This window comes from Mauremys mutica, chromosome 15, assembly GCF_020497125.1.
Source record: "Mauremys mutica isolate MM-2020 ecotype Southern chromosome 15, ASM2049712v1, whole genome shotgun sequence".
In the NCBI taxonomy this organism is placed as follows: Eukaryota; Metazoa; Chordata; order Testudines; family Geoemydidae; genus Mauremys; species Mauremys mutica.
Genome location: NC_059086.1, coordinates 37,304,415 through 37,326,853, shown reverse-complemented (window position 1 = coordinate 37,326,853; position 22,439 = coordinate 37,304,415). Strand labels below are relative to the sequence as shown.

The window sequence follows — 22,439 nt, the reverse complement described above, 5'->3', positions numbered from 1 at the left end:
GGAGAGAGCGCGCGAGCAGCGAGCAGAGGAGAGAGTGCACGAGGAGCAAGCGGGGGAAGAGAGAGCAGCAAGCAGAGGAGAGAGCGAGTGAGGAGCAAGCAGAGGAGAGAGCGAGTGAGGAGCAAGCAGAGGAGAGAGCAGCAAACAAAGGAGAGAGCGCGCGAGGAGCAAGCAGAGGAGAGAGCAGCAAGCAGAGGAGAGAGCGCGCGAGGAGCAAGCAGAGGAGAGAGCGCGCGAGGAGCAAGCGGGGGAAGAGAGAGCAGCAAGCAGAGGAGAGAGCGCGCGAGGAGCAAGCGGGGGAAGAGAGAGCAGCAAGCAGAGGAGAGAGCGAGCGAGGAGCAAGCAGAGGAGAGAGCGCGCGAGGAGCAAGCAGAGGAGAGAGCGCGCGAGGAGCAAGCGGGGGAAGAGAGAGCAGCAAGCAGAGGAGAGAGCGAGTGAGGAGCAAGCAGAGGAGAGAGCGAGCGAGGAGCAAGCAGAGGAGACAGCGAGCGAGGAGCGAGCAAAGGAGAGAGCGAGCGAGGAGCAAGCAGAGGAGAGCGCAGCAAGCAGAGGAGAGAGCGCGCGAGCAGCAAGCAGAGGAGAGAGCGCGCGAGGAGCGAGCAGAGGAGAGAGCGCGCGAGCAGCGAGCAGAGGAGAGAGCGCGCGAGCAGTGAGCAGAGGAGAGAGCGAGCAGCAAGCAGGGCAGAGCAAGCGAGCGCTCGAGCAAAGGGGCCAGCGAGCGATTGACACGCAAGCAAGAGCGAACACGAGCGCGCAGCCAGGCAAGCAAACAGCGGCGCAGAAGCCAGAGCGCGAGGAGCCAGGCCGGCAAAGGCGTGAGCCCGGGGGAAGTAAAAGGCGGCGCAGCGGGGAGAGGGGGAACCTGGCAGGAGAGAGCATCTGAGCAGCCCGGCGAGCGCAGGGAGAGGCAGCGAGCCCCAGGCCGGGCTACATCACCCCGAGCGACATGACAGGCCGATGTAAGCGCCGGTGGGGCCAGAAACGAGCCAGACCGGCAGGGTGAGCAAAGGGGGGGTGAGGGCAGAGCCGAGCGAGCAAGAGCCGGGCTGGACGAGCAAGAAGTGTGTCAGGGCAAGCGAGCCGGCGAGGGAGCGGGGCTGGAGCAGAGGGGCGCCGGGGGCGAGATTGCACGGCCAGCGCTGGGACGAGAAGCCAGGAGCGAGCAGGGCTCAGCGAGCGAGAGAGCACACGAGCGAGCGCCTGCAGCTGGGCGAGCGAAAGGAACGGGCGAGCAAGGGGGCAAACCGGACGGAGCTAAAGAGAGCGAGAGCTAGCGCAAGCCGCCGGGGGAGCAAAGGGGAGAAAGACCCCGAGCCTCCCTTGCCTTTGTCTCTCTCTCGCGCGCGCACACACGAGTTGAGGAGATAATAGGCGTCTATATGAGAAAAAGTCACAAAAACGGGACCGTCCCTTTAAAAACGGGACATCTGGTCCCCCTCGCTGGAGGGCAGGATGAGAAAGGTCAGGCCCTCACTGCAGTCAGTGACCCCATGGGGCAGGGGGGTGTAGAGCCGGCCATGGGTCTGAGCCTCCAGGCCCACAGAGGCAACCTCACTGCGGCAGGCCCATGGGGCAAACCCAGCCGGGATGGGCGCGATGCAGCCAGGGGCCCTACACTGGGGACGGGGGCCGTCCCGGTTGACCATGTGACCTTCCTGCTCCATGCAACCGGGGCAGCTTGGGCCAGGGGGGACCCTACATCTCACACCCCCCCATCCTGCCACGAGCCGGGTCCTTCTCCCAGGTGGCACAGGGCGGCGGGGGCTGCGCCCGCCCGCGGGCACCGAGCTGCTGGAGGATTGGCCTCGCTGTACTGCCCGGGGCCCCGGGGCCCCGCCAGGAACCAGCCGCGGGAGGGAAGAGACAGAAACGCAGCACGAGCGAGCCAGAGCGGGAAGGCGAAAGGCCGGAGAGCAGAGCCGAGGGCAGAGCTTTATTACAGCACAAGGAAACGGGGACAGGAGAGAGGCTTGGGCGGTCGAGCGCTTTCCCTGAGAGACCGCGCTGGGGCGAGGCCGCGCTCATGCCCTGAGATCCGCCACGGTGCAAAGAGCTCGCAGCTCAAGCTGCTTTCCGTGCAAGCCCGGCCTGGGACAGGCCCCCAGCCGAGTGTTTGCTGAGCACAAAAGACCCCCCCCCCCCGTGGCACCGCTGCGCAGGACGCATGCAGGAGACGGGAGCGTTGCGGGGGCCGAGAAAGCTGCAGAGAAAAGGAGGGAGGCGGGGTAGGGCGCTGAGAGAGACGGGCGCTGGTTGGAAAAGGAATTCGGTCAACGTCAGGTCCCTGAGCCCAGGGGCGAGCTGCCTGAGGCCTCTGGCCACGGTCCTGGGAACAGCCCCAGGTTTAGCATTTCCCCGGCTTTTCTTTTTTCCGTGGCAGTGGCTCCCAACCAGGGGGTGGAGGGGGGTACGCGGAGGTCCCCCCGCCGGGGGTCCGTCAGCTCATCCACATAGTTGTCCAGTTTTACAATAGGGGACGCAAAAAGCACCAGCCAAATCATTCACATTTCATACAGACGAGGCCTGGTTTGACTGCTCGATAGACTATGTTCTCCGGTCACGTCCCGTGTGGAGTCGCACTGTATGCGACACGCGTTTGGTGCCATTCACTCATGCGTGCAAGCCAGGGCTAAACCTCTCAGAGGGTATTTCCCTCCTCCCAATGCCTCCCGTGCCCCAACCTGCTATACAACCTCCAGGGGGTTGGAAAATATTGCCCAGAGCTCCGCTCCGGACAGCAGCGGCTGAATTTAAGCCCTGGTGCGAGCACCTGCATGAGGCTGACGTCGTTTTTAAGCGGGGTGAAACGTGGGGGGAGGCAAGACAGATCAGAGTCCTGAACGGGGGACGGTCGTCGGGGACGGTGGAGGACCACTGATTGAAAAGGCCAAACCCCCCTTTCCCGTGAGCGAAAGGGGTGAGGCCACCCAGCACCATCCTGCCCCGGGTGTGACGCAGGGAGCCGATATTAAACACTGGCCAAATTCACCCTCGTCTCCACTGCCTGGGGGGCAGCCGTGTTCCCCTCTCTGCACGTACCACCCCATTGTCTCTATGGCCAGGGGACCGGGGCCAGGCAAGATCTGGGTAACAGGACACGGGGACCAGGTGCCCCCCCCCGCAGCAGATTCTGGGTAACACGGTGCTGGTGCCAGGCGGGGTTCCCCCCAGGGGATTCTGGGTAACACGGTGCTGGTGCCAGGCGGGGTTCCCCCCAGGGGATTCTGGGTAACACGGTGCTGATGCCAGGCGGGGTTCCCCCCAGGGGATTCTGGGTAACACGGTGCTGGTGCCAGGCGGGGTTCCCCCCAGGGGATTCTGGGTAACACGGTGCTGGTGCCAGGCGGGGTTCCCCCCAGGGGATTCTGGGTAATGGGTCTGGGGTGCTAGAACCCATCCATGTTGGGAGCAGGGTACTCGATGGGACGTGCCCGTCGCTATCCACACCGAGATCTCAGAGTCCACTCCCCAGGCCCCTTCCCGTCACGGCCGCCGGCCTGCGCAGCCCCTGGTTCCTCAGTACGGCGTGAAGCGGTTGTACCCGCCGCGGTACAGGCTGGCCTGCCGGGGCAGAGAAGGCTCCATTAGCGTCAGCTGCTCGGCGGGCTGGGGTGAGAGAGGGAGGGGGCACCGGCAGGGCAGAGTGTGTGTGGGCAGGGGCTGGGGGGTGTCTCCCAGATGGGACTGAGGTTCTGGAGAGGGTGGGGGAGGCCGCCAGGCTGGGCTTAGGGGCGTGAGCGGAGCTGCCCAGGAAACCGCCTCGGTCCGTGAGCAGAGCCGCCTACCCAGAAAGGACCCGTGTGCCGGCTGGGGGTCGTGTTCAGGGAGACCCTCTGCCAGGGAGGAGCAGGGCCGCCCGTGAGGCAGGCAGGGGGCGAGGGTGCCGGAATGTGCCCGGGGAACGGGGCTCTGGGGCGGGCCCGACACAGGGCGGGGAGTCCCGCCGGCTGCTGCTCACCATGGCCCCAACGCCGTAGGCTGGACTGACGGCGTGGTGGTAAGGATCCGCTGTGGTGTAGACCCGGCCGTACCTGGGGGAGCAGAGCAGAGGCCGGTGTTAGGGAGTGAGCACTGTTTGCACACGCAGGGGCACACATGCACACAGACACACAGCCAGCTGTGCGAGGAGTGGCTGGTAGCACCGGTGCCAGAACCGGCAGGGACATGCCCCCCCACACTTTTGAAAATGGGCCCCCCACTTTTTAACAAAAGAAAGATAAGCGCAGCATTCATGTCCCCTGCCGATTATTTCCCACCCCCGCAGAATAATTGAGTCTCCCGGGGAGGCGCTGCTGTTACACCTTTAGCCCAGCAGGGGCTGCTGTGGTGCCAGAAGAGAGGGCAGCCGGCTCACCGCCGGAGCAGCCAGCCGGGGACAGGAAGGGGGCGCTCTGGTCCCCCACTTCTACAGCGCCCTTGGCTGGTTTTCCCCTTGCCCCGGCACTTACCCGTCGGTGTACGCTGCCGCCGCCGCTGCCCCAGGGGGTTGAGCCACACGGTAAGCTGCATAGCCCTGAAACAGCCAGGAAGGGGGGGTGAACCCGCGGAAACAGCCCCTGCATCCTACACCCTCACCCCACAATACACTCCGAGGGCAGAGCACTGCGGGGGGGCAGCTTCCCTAATCGCTCCTGTTCCACAGTGAAGGACCAGGGCTCGTTCCCAGGGAGCGGACGTCTCCGTGTGCGCTCAAGGGAGGAAAGAGGCACCGAGGGCACTAATGGGGGGGGGGGTCCGGTCTCAGGCTGTCACCCCCCCCTTTCCTCCCTCTGAGGCTGAGACAGACGGAGGGGCGGGGCAGCGCTCACAGGGCAGGGGAGAAACGCCTCCTCTGCCCCGGCCCCTGCAGATTCCTAAACCCCAGCCCCATACGCTGGCACAACCCGAACCCCCCCCACACACACACACACACAGCTCCCCGGAGTGTGGGGCAGGGATTCAGGAGCCCGGGATGCTCCCGCAGCAGCCCAGAGAGACAGGGACCCAGCGGGTGGGGGAGACGTGCCAGGCACTGGTGGAGCCCAGGTATAACCCCCCACACACACACACAACACGCCCACCGGAGCGCCAGAGACTTACATAGACGTCGGTGCCATATAGCCCATCCGGGTACACCACACTGTGGGGAACGGAGAAGGGTCAGCTCCGGCCGTAAGCCCCCCCCCCAGCACTGACACACCCCCCCGCCCCATCCACGTCCCCGCCCCAGATCCAGCTCCTCCAGCCGCGGGGTGCACAGAAAGTGCCCCTCCAAAAGCGTCCCCTCCGCCCTCCCGACCGCCAGGATCGACGCCCAGCCCCCCACGCCCCCGTTCCCGCCCCCCGCGGGCTCACCTCCCGTAGGCAGGGACGGGCGACGGGGCGGGAGCTGCCCGGATCGGGCTGTAGATGGCTCGGCCACGGCCCCGCAGGCCCCCGCGATAGGCCAGCGCCGCCGGGGCCACCATCGGGTAGGGGATGGTGGCCACTGGGAACAGAGCAGACGGTCAGGACCACAGGGTGTGAGTGGGGGTGGGGGGGTGTAGGGGGCGAATGGGGGATGGGAAAGGGACGGGGGCTGGGCAGTCGGTATAACAGGCCAGGGGAGGGTGGGGGCCCCACCCACGCTCTGCCCTGAGCCCCTACCCTCGCTCCCCTCTCCCCCCAAATTGGCGGGGGCTCAGGGGTCGGGCTGGTGCTCGGGATAGCCACCGGCCGTGGTGGAGGGCTCCGGCCGGGGGTGGGTGGGGTGTAGGGGCGGGGCTTCAGGCTTAAAGGGGGGGTGGGGGGGACTAGCCTCCCTGAAAGGGGGGTTCACCCGCCGCCCCGAAGGGGGGTTCACCCGCCGCCCCGAAGGGGGATTCACCCGCCGCCCGTGATGGGGGGATGATGGTGAAGCCGGAGACGTGGTGGGGGCAGGAACAGGAGAAGATCCTCGTGGGGCCGGACGGGAGAGGGGGACGGAGATGCGCGGGGGGGAGGCGGACACAGGCCTGCGGGGGGGAGACAGCGGCAGGAGGTAGGGAGGAAAAGTCCCACCTGTGTAGAGGTCGGGGGCGTAGACAGCACCAACCAAGGGATTGAGCTTCCAACCTAGCCGCCGAGAGAGAAGGGGGGGGCATCAGATCGGACGGGGGGGCCCAGCCCCCCTTCCCTCCCTGCCCCCCCCCCAGCTCAGCCCAGGGCACCGGTCTCTCCCCACAGACCCGGCCTGGCGCACGGCAGAGACAGCTGCCTGCCCGCATGCCGCAGGACGGGGGCGTCCCTGGCGCCGGCAGCAGGAGGGGCCTGCAGCGTGGCCGAGCGGGGGGGGGACGGACACACCTCACCTCCCGCCCCCGCCCCCGCGTACCGTTCACCGCAGGCGCTGCCGGAGGCTTCTTGGTGACCACACGGGCCGTGGCGTTGTTCACCTGCCGGGGGGGGGGGGAGAGGTGAGCGAGTCTGGGGTCACGGCAAAGCCAGGCCCCCCCCACGCCCCCCACACCACCATGGGGCTCAGAGCCAAGACACCGGACCCCGCCCCTGTGACAGCTCCCCACGCACATCCCCCCACCAGCCGGGCACAGAGCAAAGCTCCCCACCCCCCCGAGTGAAACCACCTGGGTTCCCCCCCCGTCCCACCATGGGGCACTGACCTCGATTTTCCTGCCCTCCACAACGGTGCTGTTCAGCTTCTCTCGCGCCTGGTCCGCGTCCTGGCTGCTGTCGAAGGTCACGAAGCCGAAACCCTGCAGGCCGGGGAGAGGCCGGGGAAGGATGAGGCTGCGGGTGGTTGGGGAGAGAGGGCGGCTTTGGGAGGTGTGGGGGGTGTGGGACACAAGGGGTCATGCAGCTGCCCTGGCCAGGCCCCGCTGGGGGCTTTTAAACCCTGTCACGTGCCCCATTTTCATCCCCCTCAGGTTCTAGGGGCTCCCACCCCACACGGCTCCTCCTCCGCCCGGGTGTGTCCCGTCCCGGGCCTGGGTTCCGTCTAGTCCCCAGCATTCACACACACACACACACACACACATACATATACACACACACACTCTCGCACACACAAGCACAAACACACGCTCACACACACACACAAGCACAAACACGCTCACACACACACAAGCACAGACACACTCACACAAACACTCATTCTCACACACACTCTCACCTACACACACAAACACACACACTGATGCACACAAACATATACACTCACACACTCTTGCACACATTCTCACACACACAAGCACAAACACATGCTCACATGCACACACACACACACAAGCACACGCTCACATGCACACACACACTCATGCAAAAACATTCTCACACACACACACTCACACACACACTCACATACACAAGCACACACGCTCACATGCACACACACACACAAGCACACACACACACACAAACACTCACATTCTCTCACACACACGCTCACACACACACACACTCATGCACATGCTCACACACACATGCTCACACACACACTCACATACACAAGCACACATGCTCACATGCACACTCATACACAAGCACACACACACTCACACAAACACTCACATTCTCTCACACACAGACACACTCATGCACATGCTCACACACACATGCTCACACACACACTCACATACACAAGCACACACGCTCACGTGCACACTCACACACAAGCGCACACACACACAAACACTCACATTCTCTCACACACACGCTCACACACACACACTCATGCACATGCTCACACACACATGCTCACATGCACACTCACACACAAGCACACACACACTCACACAAACACTCACATTCTCTCACACACACACACACACTCATGCTCACACACACACAGCGTCCCTCCCTGCCCCATGTCCCGGTTCGTGCCCCTCTGGGGGTCAGTGCCGTGGCCAAAGCCTTGGCTGCAGAACACCCAGCGAGGCCCCGAGCCGGGGCGGGCGGGTGCTGCCCACCGGGTGGGCTCCGCTTCCGGACAATCCAGCAGCTGCCGCCTTTCAGCCAGGCCAGGAACCTCCCCCGCCACCACCAGCCCCTGCTGGGACCCCCCGGCGCCCCCCTCCCCCCGACACCCCCGCACCTTGGAGCCGCGTTCGTTGAAGATGATTTCCACGTCTAGGATCTTCCCGAATTGCTTGAAAAGGGCAGGGGGGACGACAAGACAGGAATCAGTGACCGACCCCTCCAGAACCCAGTGGGGCCCCGACCAATCGCAGGGCCCAGAAGGGCCCTCAGTGTGACACACACACACACACCATGTGTGCTACACAACACCCCACCCCCAGGCCATCTGGGCCACAGGTGGTACCTTGTCCCCCCGTCACCACGGGGCTCACACACACACACACACACACACACCCCGCCTCCCAAACCCCTGGGCTGTGAGCTCTACCCCCCACCCCACGTGGGACTCACCCCAAACATCTGCCGCAGGTCGGGGTCACGGAAGCGGAAGGGGATGTTGGAGACGTGCAGCCGCTTGGGCTGGGATTTGCTGTCTTCGCTCTCTGCCTCCTGGCCATCTGGGGTGAGGGCGGCCGCGGGACTCTCCTCGGCTGGCTGGAGGGAACCCCGAGAGATAAACCGGACAGAGCTGGCGCAAAGAGACACTGGGATCCCCTGCTTACCCCCACTGGAGCCCCAGGATCCCATTACAACCCCCTCCCCCAGAATTCCCCGTTAACCCCCACAATGGGATCCCATAAGAACAGCCAGACTGGGTCAGACCAATGGTCCATCTAGCCCAGTGTCCTGTCTGCCGACAGTGGCCAATGCCAGGTGCCCCAGAAGGAATGAACAGAACAGGGAATCATCAAGTGACCCATCCCCTGTCGCCCGTTCCCAGCTCCTGGCAGTCAGAGGTTTAGGGACACCCAGAGCACGGGGTTGCATCCCTGACCTTCTTGGCTAATAGCCATCGATGGACCGATCCCCCATGAATTTATCTCGGTCTCTTTTTTTTTAAACCCCGCCCTACTTTTGGCCTTCACAACATCCCCTGGCGAGGAGTTCCACAGGTCGACGGTGCGCCGTGTGAAGAAACACTTCCTTGGGTATGTTATAAACCTGCTGCTTATGAATTACACTGGGTGAGCCCTGGCTCTTGTGTAATAACGCTTCCCTACTCCCTTTCTGCACGCCGTTCGTGATGTTATCCCCTCCTTAGGCATCTATTTTCTAGGTTGAACAGTCGCGGGCTTTTTAGTCGCTCCTCGTATGGAAGCAGCCCTGTCCCCTTCGTCATTTTTGTTGCCCGTTGCTGTACTTTTTCCAATTCTAATATATCTTTTTTCGAGACGGGGCGACCAGCCCTGCACGCAGTAGTCAAAGAGTGGGCGTAGCATGGCTTTCTATGGTGCCATTATGATCTTTTCTGCCTTATTCTCGATCCATCTCCGTCTGGTTTCGAACATCGTTCGCCTTTTTCGACTGCCGCTGCGCATCGAGGGGATGTTTTCAGAGAACTCCTCTGCAACGGCTCCGAAATCTCTTTCTTGAGCGGCAACAGCTAATTGAGACCCCATCATTTTGGAGGTGGAGTTGGGATTATATTTCCCTTTACAAAAGCCGCGGTGACGCTTCCCCACCGGATCATGTTCATCGGCGCGTCTGACCCTTCTGTTCTTTACTAGCGTTTCTACCAATTTGCTCCTGACGTCAGGTTTAACGACCTTTCATTGCCAGATTTCAGAGTAGCAGCCGGGTTAGTCTGTATCCGCAAAAAGAACAGGAGTCCTCGTTGCACCTTAGAGAGCAACACATTTATTTCAGCCTAAGCTTTCGTGGGCTCCAGCTCACTTCTTTGGATGCATCTCGAAGGTGTCTCTAAGGTGCCACAAGTCCTCCTGGTCTTTCTTTAATTGCCAGGATCGCCTCTGGAGCCTTTTTAAAAAACCAGCGTTACATCAGTCATGCGCCAGTCACCTGGTCCAGAGGCTGATTTAAGCGATAGGTTACACACTACACTTAGTCGTGCTGCAATGTCACATTTGAGTTCCTTCTGAACTCGTGGGTGAATCCCATCTGGTCCCGGTGACTTATTACTGTTTAGTTTATCATTTTTTTCCAAAACCTCTTCTAACGACACCTCAATCTGGGACAGTTCCTCAGATCTGTCCCCTAAAAAGAACGGCTCAGGTGTGGGAATCTCCCTCCCACCCTCTGCCGTGAAGACCGATGCAAAGAATTCATTTAGCTTCTCCGCAACGGCCTTATCATCCTTGAGTGCTCCCTTGACCGGCCAGTGGCTCCACTGATTATTTGTCAGGCTTCCTGCTGCTGATGTACTTTTAAAAAAAAATTTGCTGTTAGTTTTTGTGTCTTTTGCTAGCTGCTCTTCAGATTCTTCTTTGGCCGCCCTAAGTCTACTTCTGCAGTTGACTTGCCAGAGTCGATGCTCCTTTCTAGTTTCCTCAGTAGAATTTGACTTCTAATTTTTAGAAGACGTCCTCTCGTCTCTAACCGCACCTCAGTTGTTCAGCTATGGGCACAGGTTTGGGGGGAGGGGGATTGTGGTCCTCATACCTTTTTTTTTTTCTTAATTTGGGGCATACATATAGTTGGAGCCTATCTTACGGGGACTTTAAAAAGTGTCCATGCAGTTTGCAGGCGTTTCATTTTCGTGACGCCTCTTCTCCCTTTGCCAGCACACCAGGATCTCCTGCTATCTCCCTTTTACACCTCTCCCCACTGGTAGTCCCCTGTTTCCCCTCCCACCCGTGTCCTGTAGCACCTCTGCGCCGGGGAGTGTGGAGGGAACAGCCTTGACCATCTCACTTGCGGGTTCAGTGACCCTTCAGAGAGTCAGTTCTGGAGGGAACAACCCCACCCCGCTCAGTGGGCGCTGCAAGTCCTGTCCCCTGCAGCATTGCCTGGGAGGCGGACCCCTGGTGCCCCGGCACCGGTATCGGCTGGGACCGAGACAGCAGCTCTGGCTCCTGATTCCCCGCTCAGGGCCGAGGATCAGGGGGTCTCCGGCCCCGTCGGCGGACAAGCCGGGGCAGGGGATCCAGGGAGATTCAGTGCCGGGACCTCTGGCTCCCAGCCGAGAACCATGGGTGAGCCGTTGCTGGGCGCAAGATGCTGAGCCGTCGGGGAGCAGGCACGAACGCCCCCGTTGGGTTAGCACACGCTGGCACAAGCAAGGCAGTTAGTGACGAGAAGCAAGGGGGGTTTAGTGGGGGAGAAGGGGCCGGGATGGGCTTTTCCACCGCGCTAGGAGCTGAAGGAATCCCGCCCCTCCCACAGGGACGGACGCGTCTCTCCTCTGCCCATGCAGACGGCTCAGCTCAGCCCAAGGCCTCAGATCTCAGACATCCTCCAATGCACGGGCCAAGATGCCGCAGCCGGGGTGTCGCCCGCCGCACGGAGCGCAGCCACCAGCTCAGAAGGCGTGAAACCGGTTAACCCAGCTGGAGAGACGGGGTTGAACTTGTCTTTAACCTTCTCCCTGCGGCCTCTCAGGAGCGTCGGGGCATGTGCATTCGTGTGTGTGTGTGTGTGTGTGTGCGCACATGGGAGTGGGGGTGCGCACATGCCCATGTACCAGCCCAGGCGTGGGGCTGCGTGCAAACTGTGGGGGACATGCGCCCCCGCAGGGTGTGTGGGGGTGAACACGTGTGCACACGAGGGGCCGGTGCGGTTGGGGGGGGTTGGATGCTCACGCAGCAGGGGTGTGTGCCGTGCAAATGCCCCCGTGCATAGGAGTGAAGAGTGGGTGTGTGCCCTCAGCTCACGCGCGTGCACGCGTGGCGTGACTGTCTGTGAAGTGTCAGGGCGTGCGTGTGCCGGGCTGGCGTGAGCGGCCTCCGTGCAGCGTGGGGGGGGGTGCAATACACCTGGTGGAGGTGCGACGGGGGGTATGTGTGATACGCTCACGCCAGCGTGCGTGCGCACGATTGTTTGAGACGTCCCTTTCCCTCGGTCACAACAGACTGATGCGCTGCAGCCACACCCGATGCTCTGCCCTGGGCTTCCCAGCGGCTCAGAGCAAGGGGGTTCACCTGAGCAGCTTCCCTCTTCTTAGCTATGTCCTCACCCCCCCGACCCGCACCTCCAGCCCTCCCCCAACTCTCCCCGGACCGGTCACCTAGCCCCGGAGCCGCTCCGCTCTTAAAGACAAGTTCAACCGGGATCGCCCCCGCCGAAGCCCAGGGACGGTATCCAGCCGGGGTGGGTGGGGGTGGTGAGGGGGTGCAGAGAGAAACTGAGGCAGGCAGGTGCGGCGCCGGGGGAGGGGGGTGAGTAGGGATGATCGAGGCGGATCACGGATTAATGGTACTAGGCCCGAGAAACGTGACGGATTCCAAGATGCCTGGGACAAAAACCTGCTTTTGCCGGGAGATCCGCCAGCGCCGCTGCCAACGCCCCGGGGGGGCCCCTAGCCGGAGAGGGGGGGAAGAGACAGAGTCAGTCGCCACATCGCTAGGAGCCAAGAGGCATCTGATCCGGTGGGAGGAGAGGCCCTCGGAGAAGGAACCCCCCTGCCAGCCACCCCCGGCCAGGCCTTGCACGGACGCGCCGGTGATTGTATCCCACACACGCTCCTCCAGCATTCGCCGCGTTCGCCGGGCGAGGACGTTTGGCAGGCGTGGCTTGGGGGGAGGTCACAGGTCTCGAGGGGACCCGTTTCCCAGCAGGCAGGAGGGGGACGCTCAGCTGCAGAGTTACGGCAATGTCCACGCTCCAGCCTTGATAGGAGCCAGGCGGGGAGCAGTGGGGAACCGGCCTAGCGTCGCAGACCCTCCACCTGCCCTGCGCCGGGCGGGGAGCCCGGCGGGTGGAGCCCCAGGTCGGGGGCTCTCAGCCCCCCTGCACCATGGGCGGGGGGAGGGTCCGCGTGGTCCCATAACTGCCCAGGCTCCATGCCGGGGGCTGGGGCCTGGGGCGGGGAGAGGTGGAGAAAGAGGTGGGGTCCGCCCTGGTGAAAAGTGGACGGGCCATGGCCCCCCCTCCCGGCCCCCCGCTTCCAGCACCCCTGGTCCCACCAATGTACATTCCCTGTTACACCAATATACCACCACCCCGGGGGCTCCCCACTCCCAGCTGCTGGGAGGCTCCCAGGAGGGAGGCAGGAACCTCGGTCGGCTGAAGTTTCTCGCGTACATGTCCCCTGCCTAGTCACCCCGCACCTCGGCGCTGAAGCCCCCAGGCCGAGTCTGGTTGGAGTCCCTAGAGGATTCGAGCGCATTGTTGCAAACCCTCCCGCGGTTTGGTCATTCGCTTCAATCCCCAGCTCTCAGAGTCACGGGATTATGAGACGATCTCACCTAGCATTGACAATCCAAAAAAAAAAAACACACACAACCCCCAAAACCTGGATGCTTCTCGCCCACCTGGCTGAGGTGGGAAACGGGACGTGAGGCCGAGTGCGCAGAACCCGCAGTGGGATGTTTCGCTCACCTCACGATTTCGGGGGCCGCATTGTGGATTTTGGACGGGGGGGGGGCTGAAATGCTGATGTCACAGGTCTAAACCAACCATCCCAGCCTGGCAAGGGCGCAAAAGCATCTGCCTGTGGGGGGTGGGGCACAGCACCCCCTGCTGGCTCCACGAGGCGCTGCAAACACAGAGCCCCTTGGGGATCCCCGGCCTGAGCCTGCAGTTTGTTCTCACCGAACCCCAAAGCAGGCCCCGTCTGGGTGACGGAAGCGCCTTGCAGGGCATCCGGAAATGCAGCCTCCCTCACTGACAAGCTGGGCCTCAACTACCAGCACCGGGGGGCGCAGAGGGGGACCACAGGGCCGTGCCCCTCCCCGTTTTTAGCACAAGACACAAGAGCAGAATTCATGTCCCCCGCAGATTTTTCTTCCCCTCCCGCAGAATAATCGGTTGGGCTGGGGAAGCGCCGCAGTGACACCTTTCGCCCACCAGGGGATGCTGCGGCGCCAGAAGAGAGCAGCTGGCAGAGGGAGGGGCCACTTTGACCTTGGCTTGCCCCCCTCCGCCCCCCCCCACACACACACTCACACACACACTTCTACAAAGGTCCCTTCACAATCTGCTGCCCCCAAACTCCTCCCAGACTCAGGCCGGACCTCCTGAAATCCCGCTCCACAAACACCAGCCTGGGGGCAGCTGTCCAACCCCCATCTCCGGCATGCAGCTCTCCTGCCCCCACCCCCCCAGCCCTTTCCTGGGGTACCGGTACCGCGCTGCTGGCCGCTGCGTCATTTACCGTCCCTGGTTGCTCGGCATCGCTCTCACCCCCGGGCTGGAAGACTCTCATCTTGCAAAGGGCAGCACAACGGGTTCACGGGGGGGCACAGGGTAGGTTGCCACTGAGCAGAGCAGATGGGGGTGGGGGGCTTTTTCTAGGGCACAAAGGGATCTGAAATCTGGGGGGGGGGGGCTCTGTGCCATCCCATTCTGGGCGTAGGGGCAGGTTGGGGAGGGTAACCAGTGCAAAAGCCCCTGGTTGAAGAGGGGGGGCTAGTTCTGAGCACCCACCTCAGGGCTCCAGCCCCGCACCGGCATCCCCAGGATTGGGGGGTGGCCAGGGGCAGCCACCCATCTGGGGACCCCAAGCAGCAGGGGCCTGATCTGGATTGATGAGCAGCCCAGACGACAGCGGTGCTGGGGGGCAGATTCTCGGGGGGCTCCCTGGGGCAGGGAAGTGTCTCACTGGGGTCCCCCAGCGGGGTGGGGGGCCGTGGCCCCTGTTTCCCAGGGGTTCAGGGGACACCGTGTTCTTCCCGGAGCTGTTTGTGCATTTGTGGCTGGGTGCAGGGGGGCGGGGGGGGGCAGGAATGCACCATTTGTTCCATGCGGAGATAAACAGCTGCCGGCGTTGGGGGGGGAGGGAGGAATCCGATCCCGAGGGGGCAGGCGACGCCATGACCCGATATGGGCAGAGAGCTCCAGAGCCCAGGGACGGGGACGCCCAGCTGCCCCGAGACGGGGGGGGGGGTCACCGTAACCCCCAGCACCGGGCGTGAGGGGGTGTCCAGTCCTCCCCCCCAACAGGGGCCTGGGTCACACCGAACCTGGGCCCTCCGGGAGCCCTCACAGCGACCGGCTGTTAGCGGAGTCTGTGGGGCAGACGCATTTTCTCTCTCAGGTCTCGGGGCCCCGCGTGTGGGTTACGTGTGCCCCCACTTCCCCCCCCCCAACACACAGATCTGGGCAGCCGAGGGTCAAGGCACGAGGGGGGGAGCTTGGGATCGAGGGGAAGGTGGGGGAGGGTTAGGATCCAAACACCCACGGGCCTCACCACCCCGCGCTGGGGAGATCCCCCCCCTCCCTAGACACAGCGCAGGGCGCCCCGATCCGCCCCCTATGGGCCCTGGGGGGCAGAGAACAGCCACAGCGCAGTGCGCCCCGATCCGCCCCCTATGGGCCCTGGGGGGCAGAGAACAGCCACAGCGCCGTGCGCCCCGATCCGCCCCCTATGGGCCCTGGGGGGCAGAGAACAGCCACAGCGCCGTGCGCCCCGATCCGCCCCCTATGGGCCCTGGGGGGCAGAGAACAGCCACAGCGCAGTGCGCCCCGATCCGCCCCCTATGGGCCCTGGGGGGCAGAGAACAGCCACAGCGCAGGGCGCCCCGATCCGCCCCCTATGGGCCCTGGGGGGCAGAGAACAGCCACAGCGCAGGGCGCCCCGATCCGCCCCCTATGGGCCCTGGGGGGCAGAGAACAGCCACAGCGCAGGGCGCCCCGATCCGCCCCCTATGGGCCCTGGGGGGCAGAGAACAGTCACAGCGCAGTGCGCCCCGATCCGCCCCCTATGGGCCCTGGGGGGCAGAGAACAGCCACAGCGCAGGGCGCCCCGATCCGCCCCCTATGGGCCCTGGGGGGCAGAGAACAGCCACAGCGCAGTGCGCCCCGATCCGCCCCCTATGGGCCCTGGGGGGCAGAGAACAGCCACAGCGCAGGGCGCCCCGATCCGCCCCCTATGGCCCCTGGGGGGCAGAGAACAGCCACAGCGCAGTGCGCCCCGAGCCGCCCCCTATGGGCCCTATGGGGGCAGAGAACAGCCACAGCGCACTGCACCCAAACCATGCCCCCGATCCACCCCCTGTGGGGTCCACCTCTGGCTACAAAGGCCCCAATGCCAACATCTCTGCCCACTTGGCAGCGGGGCGGGACGGATTCCCGGGGGAGGGGGGTTGGGGGGCCCCCGAGACACGCAGCAGGAGGAAGGGGCAGGAGGGCGTCTCCCGGGCGAAGGGGGCCAGGCACTCACCGCGGGGGGCGGAGGCAGGGCTGGCACCAGGGGCTCCGGCGGGGCGGCGTGCTCCGGGGGGGGCTGGCCAGCCGGGTAGAGGCACAGCCCGTGCTCGGCGGGGGTCTGCGGCGGGTAGTCCTGCAGGGCGCCGGGCGGGCGGAAGGGTGGGGGCAGCCGGGCCGGGGCCGGGGGGTACGGAGCCGGGTACGTCTGAGTCATGGGGTCGGCGGGGGCAGCGGCATCCTGGCTACCCTGCCGGGGAAAGAAGAGGAGACGTGAGACGGGGAGCGGGAGCCAGGCCCTCCCCCGTCCCCACTCAGCGCCGGGGAAAGGGGCCCCCTGCCCGGAGTAACACACGACATCTAGCCCAGAATAGAACCCAGGAGTCCGGCTCCCAGCCCCCACTGCTCTAACCCACCAGACCCCTCTCCCCTCCCCGAGCTGGGCAGAGAACCCAGGAGTCCGGGCTTCGAGACCCCCCACCCCACTCTTACCACCAGCCCCCACTTCCCTCCCAGAGCCAGGAAGAGAACCCAGGAATCCTGGCTCCCAGCCACCCCGGCTCTAACCCACCAGACCCCCCCTCCCAGAGCCAGGAGAGAACCCAGGAGTCCTGTCTCCCAGCCCCCTACCGCGCTCTAACCACTAGACCCCACTCCCCTCCCAGAGCCAGGGAGAGAACCCGAGTCCTGGCTCCCCCCCTCCCCGCTTCTAACCACCAAAACTCACTCCCTGCCCAGAGCCGGGGAGAGAACCCAGGAGTCCTGGCTCCCAGCCCCCCCTGCTCTAACCACTAGACCCCACTCCCCTCCCAGAGCCAGGGAGAGAACCCAGGAGTCCTGGCTCCCAGCCACCCCTGCTCTAACCCACCAGATCCCCCCTCCCCTCCCAGAGCCAAGGAGAGAACCCAGGAGTCCGGGCTCCCAGCCCCCCCCCCGCTCGCTGTCACACGGAAACCCACCCACCTACACTGAGCACCAGCCCCATCCCAGCAGCTGCCTGGGGCGCCCGGCCTGGCTGGGGGGATGCTGCCTTTGGCCCCCGGCCCAGGGGCTATAAGACCAGCGGGGGCGGGGGGTCCTGCATCCTAGCAGCAGCCAATGGGGAGTGGGACGGGGTGAGGGGGGGGCGTCCCATTGGCCGCCCCTTATCAACCCTCCCCCCGCCCCCCAGGCCCTATTTGGGCTGTCGCCTTTTTCAGCTGTTTGAGGATTTTCTAACCCTCCCAGGGAGCAGCCCGACAGCTGCAGGGTCTGCGCCCCCCGCCCCCCGCCCAGGCCAGGGAGAACCTGCCCCCCCCGAGCCCCTCGCAGACCCCCATCCCCCGCCCCAGGCATGGGGCAAACCCGGCACCCTGCTCCCCGCAGGGTGGGCGGGAAGTGAGGGGTCCCCACATCGCCCTCCTGCACCCCCCCTCTGCACCCCTCCTGCCTGCACCCCTCCTGCCTGCACCCCCTCCATTCACCCCCTCCATCCCCACGCCCCCTCTGCACCCCTCCTGCCTGCACCCCCTCCGTTCACCCCCTCCATCCCCACCCCCCCTCTGCACCCCTCCCTCTGCACCCCTCCTGCCTGCACCCCCTCCATTCACCCCCTCCATCCCCACCCCCCTCTGCACCCCTCCCTCTGCACCCCTCCTGCCTGCACCCCTTCCACTCACCCCCTCCATCCCCACCCCCCTCTGCACCCCTCCCTCTGCACCCCTCCATTCACCCCCTCCATCCCCACCCCCCCTCCGCACCCCTCCACTCACCCCTCCTGCCTGCACCCCCTCCATCCCCACCCCCCCTCTGCACCCCCCCTCTGCACCCCTCCTGCCTGCACCCCTCCATTCACCCCCTCCATCCCCACCCCCCTCTGCACCCCGCCCTCTGCACCCCTCCTGCCTGCACCCCTCCATTCACCCCCTCCATCCCCACCCCCCCTCTGCACCCCTCCACGCACCCCTCCTGCCTGCACCCCCTCCATCCCCACCCCCCCTCTGCACCCCCCCTCTGCACCCCTCCCTCCGCACCCCTCCTGCCTGCACCCCCTGCCCTCACCCCCTCCATCCCCACCCCCCCTCTGCACCCCTCCCTCTGCACCCCTCCTGCCTGCACCCCCTCCATTCACCCCCTCCATCCCCACCCCCCCTCTGCACCCCTCCCTCTGCACCCCTCCTGCCTGCACCCCCTCCATCCCCACCCCCCTCTGCACCCCTCCCTCTGCACCCCTCCTGCCTGCACCCCCTCCACTCACCCCCTCCATCCCCACCCCCCCTCTGCACCCCTCCCTCTGCACCCCTCCTGCCTGCACCCCCTCCATTCACCCCTCCTGCCTGCACCACCTCCATTCACCCCCTAGATCCCCACCCCCTCTCTGCACCCCTCCACTCCCCCCTCCTGCCTGCACCCCCTCCATTCACCCCCTCCCTCCCCCCCTCTGCACCCCTCCCTCTGCACCCCTCCTGCCTGCACCCCTCCATTCACCCCCTCCATCCCCACCCCCCCTCTGCACCCCTCCCTCCGCACCCCTCTCCATCTCCCTACACACCCCTCCCTGCTGCACCCCCTCCCCGTCCCTCCCTCCTGCCTGCACCCCACCCCACTCACCCCTCCTCCATCCACTTACACAAGAATTCTTCCAGCCCCACCCACCCACTGACCCCCCCATAGACCCTCTCTCCCTGCCCCCGTCCACCCCGGCCTCCCCCCAGCCACCCCTTTGGGAGCTGAACCTCTCCCGGGTTGGGCCTGGTCTGTGCCCGGCCTTTGCCCCGCTGGGCCTGGGGGATTCATTTCCGTTTTAACAACCCCTGGCGCTGGACAGGACCAGCCCTGGCGCTGAGGTCCCCGTCGAGCAGGGTAAGGGGGCTTCGGCCCCCAGCACCGCTCAGCCCCTCGCTTCCTTCACCCCACTGCAGCTGCTGCAGCCCCAGGCTCGGGCCGCAGCCCTGCGCCCCCTTCGCCGGCTCTGCGCTGCGCTCGCTTTCTCCGGCCGTGGCGTTACGACTCCGCGTCTCCTGGAGTTCAGAGTGGGGCGCTCGCGGGTTTGCGCAATATCGCGGCAGGAAAACGCCCCGTGAGCCAGAAAATCAGCTGGTGTCACGGCGGAGTCGAGGGTTTAAATCAGGGGTGGCCAAATCCGCAGGGCGCAAGCCGCAAGCCCATGGAGCGCCCCCTCCCCGGGCCCCTGCCCATTCGCTGCCTTGGGGTTTCTGCCCTGCGGCAGGGTGGGGGGGCTGGGGGCTTCTGTCCAGCGGGGAGAGGGAGCTGGGGGGGTTCAGCCTCGTGATCCCCTTCCTCTCAGCCCCGGCGGGGGCCTCCCATGGGGAAAAGCCCCGAGCTCCAGCAGGCCTGATTTTGAAGCGGCCGAAGGGCGGCGTAGGCGGCTCGGAGGGCGGGAGGTGGGGCCACCCCGGCTTTACGCGGCGCCAGCGGGCGTCTCCCCAGTCCCGGGCCGACCGTCGCCGCCTCCCCGCCCTTCGCCACCGTTCGGCCCAAGCCAGCCGCCGTCAGGCGGACGGGGCGAGCGGCAGCGGGACGGTTTTGGGGTCGACGACAGCCCCTGGGGGGCCTCCTTGCGGGGGGAGGGGGCAGCAGGGGGTCCCCGAGAAGTGGCTGGGGCCTGACGCCGAGCTCTGATGGGGGGGGGTGTCATTGCAGGTGGGTCGCCCCGAACGCTGGGAGCAGAGGGAATATAATCAGAGCCGGTGCTGGCCCCGTGAGGGCCCTGAGCAGGAATATCCCCCCCACCCCAAACCCCCCCCCACAATCCTAAACCAGGCAGGTTCTTATAATAAAAAGTGAAGGGGGGGGGGGAACTTGCTGCTCCAGGCTTAGTCTGCCAACCCCACCCCCATGTGGGGCCCAGCCTCTCACACATAGATAAGACCTCCCAGCCCCCCCCCCAGCTCCCCCTGCCCCCACAGCTGCTTTTCGAAGCCGCTATCAAGGCATCTGGCTGGATATAAATAGCAACACCCTCCCCAATCACTCAAGGCATGGGGGGGGGCAGCGAGGGGAGATGGGGGGAGACAAAGGCCCGTGGGTCCTGCCCCTCTGCCTTCCGGACCCATGGAGGAGGGGGAGAGACGGGGGGTGGGACACGGGCGCCTCAAACCCCCATCACGCCCCCCCCCGGGGTGTCTCTAACCCGGGGTGGGGGCAGGGCTGCACCTCCCCCCAAGCCCGAGGGGCTGGGTCCCCCCTTCCTGTTGCACTTGACAACGCCCCCCTCCCACATAGGACAGGCTCCAAACCGGAGCTGCCACGGCCGAGGGGCAGGGGTCGGCGACGGGTCTCAGGAGAGGCGCCCGCGGGGGGAGACGGGTGCAGCGAGGGGACAGGGATTGGGAGGGCGGGGGGGTGCCACTACCTGCCCCGTCGTGTGAAGCCACATCCAGGGGGCAAGTTGGCAAAACGCCACGGCCGCAGATTCAGACCGGACCTGAGCAAAATGCTTGGCCAGGGGAACTCCCTGCTACATGATCTCGCTGAGAGGCCAAGTTTGGCACGGGCTGGCTGAAAGCAGAAAGGACGGCGCCCCTGCTTCCTGCTGCTTTGGGGGCAAACCCTGACATGAAGGAGGCTGGTTATCTCCCCCACCGCCCCCCAGCTGTGGGTTTCTGGCCCCTTCCTTTGTAGGGAGCTGGTGTGGGGCCAGACAGGTCCCCGATCCAACGGGCGCTGGCCTGGGGCCCCTTCATCCGGTCCCCACCATGCAGCCCCGAGGCACAGCGGCACGGTGGTGAGAGGCAGGGGGTGGCGTGGGCTGGGACCCTTGGACACAACTTACATCGGGGCTCACCAGGCCGGGGGGAGCACAGACCAGCAAGGGCCCCCCCCCGCTGCAGAGGTGGGCGAGCACCCATCCGCTCTAAGGTCAAACCCCCCAGGGTAAGGGCAGAAGACGCGAATCCGGCCGCCCCTGGGGTAACTCTCAGACCCGGAGAAGCTGAATTCACTGGGCCCCCGGCCTCTCCAGCCTTCCCCGAGAGCTGCAAATAGCGCTTCCCATACATGGCCGCCCGTCTCCGCTATCTGACCTCCCGGGAGACGGGGGCCCCCCGAAAGCAGACGAGGAATCCAGGGAGCAAGGGGTTATCTCCCCGCGGCGCTGACAGGCCCGAGGTGTTACAGGGGCTCCTGGCTCCCAGGCCCGGCCGGTCACCGCAGGGGGGCACAGACACACACACACACACACACACACACACACACACAGGGGACGCGTGTACCTGAACCAGGCCCGGGTAGCACTGGGGCACCGGCGGGTACACGGGCAGGCTGTACGGGTGGAGCACCACGGCCGGAGGGGACAGCATGGCTCCTAGGCCCCGGCCCCACACAGGGTCCCGCAGCTACGCGGGGTCCGTCTCTCCGCCCCGAGCTGCGCGTCGGGCACTCGGCGGAGGGGAGGGAGCCGGGGCCTGAGTGGCAGCTGGGACAGTGCCACTGAGAGACACCGACAGCTGCTGGGACTTGGTGACGCTGCCACAGGTGCGGGGGGGGGGCGGGCCGGGCCCCTCCTCCCCAGCTGAGCAGAGCCCTCCTCGGAGACAGGGCCGGGCTGACCCCAAAAGTGGCTCCCGCTCCCGTCTGTTCCCAAGCACCTGCGTGCGCGGAGAGGTGAGACGAGGACCGGGCACACGCCGCCACGTGCCTGGCACACGCACCCGGCCCCCCGCACCCGGCCCCCAACACGCACCTTCCGCCCCCAGCCAGGCGCTCGCCGCACCCACGAAAACCTGTCTCCAGCGTGCGTGCCCCTATCCCCCAATGCCCAGCCAGTGCCCACACCACCCGGTCATGTAACCCCCCAGCCCAGGCACGAAGCACCCACAGACCACATAGGCAGCTACGCGGCGCTTAATCTGTGCCAGGGCTGAGCCGCGGCACCTCCGGGCCCAGCCGTTCCGAGCCCCCCGGCGCCTCCGGGCCCGGCCGTTCCGAGCCCCCCAGCGCCTCCGGGCCCGGCTGTTCCGAGCCCCCCGGCACCGCCGGCCTGAGCATGGGAGTTATGAAAGTAAAAAAAAAAAATTAGCTCGAGCTCCGGAACCGCTTCCATTACAAATGAAGCCCTGCAGCCAAGATAATGCCCCAGCCCCCGATGGAGCCCAGCACCAATTCCGCCCCCACACAAAGACACCTCCCCAGTGGTGAAAGCACAATCGCCAAGAGGGTCCACCCTGCAACGCAGGCACCATCTCCCCCCCCCCCCCCCCGGCTCCACTGAGTAAAGGAGGGGGCAGGGAGCTGGGACCCTTCCCCGGGGCTGGAAGCGGGTGTGTGCGGGGAGCCGAACAGAACCCAGGCATCCTAAAGTCTCA

General features: G+C 65.3%; 1 protein-coding gene across 1 annotated transcript; it reads right to left on the bottom strand.

The window, feature by feature from the left end:
• Window positions 1-630: 630 nt before the first annotated feature.
• LOC123350538 (RNA binding protein fox-1 homolog 3-like) lies at window positions 631-21,434 on the bottom strand. Its single transcript, XM_044989167.1, has 13 exons — window positions 21,348-21,434; window positions 19,936-19,938; window positions 16,151-16,384; window positions 8,383-8,526; window positions 8,048-8,101; window positions 6,618-6,710; window positions 6,332-6,392; window positions 6,019-6,072; window positions 5,335-5,467; window positions 5,080-5,119; window positions 4,449-4,513; window positions 3,959-4,031; window positions 631-3,561 (listed from the first exon to the last, which is right to left on the bottom strand). The coding sequence occupies exons 1-13, from the start codon at window positions 21,432-21,434 to the stop codon at window positions 3,517-3,519; spliced, it is 1,086 nt and encodes a 361-aa protein (XP_044845102.1). The 3' UTR covers window positions 631-3,516.
• Between the last annotated feature and the right edge of the window lie 1,005 nt (window positions 21,435-22,439).

Coding starts and splice junctions, on each gene's coding strand:
- LOC123350538 (XM_044989167.1), bottom strand. CDS start 21,434: ATGCTGTCCCCTCCGGCCGTGGTGCTCCACCCGTACAGCCTGCCCGTG. Junction 6,711..8,047: donor TCAACGAACGCGGCTCCAAG/GTGCGGGGGTGT, acceptor CCCGGCCTGCAG/GGTTTCGGCTTCGTGACCTT. Junction 4,032..4,448: donor GCGGCAGCGTACACCGACGG/GTAAGTGCCGGG, acceptor CTGCTCCCCCAG/GTACGGCCGGGTCTACACCA.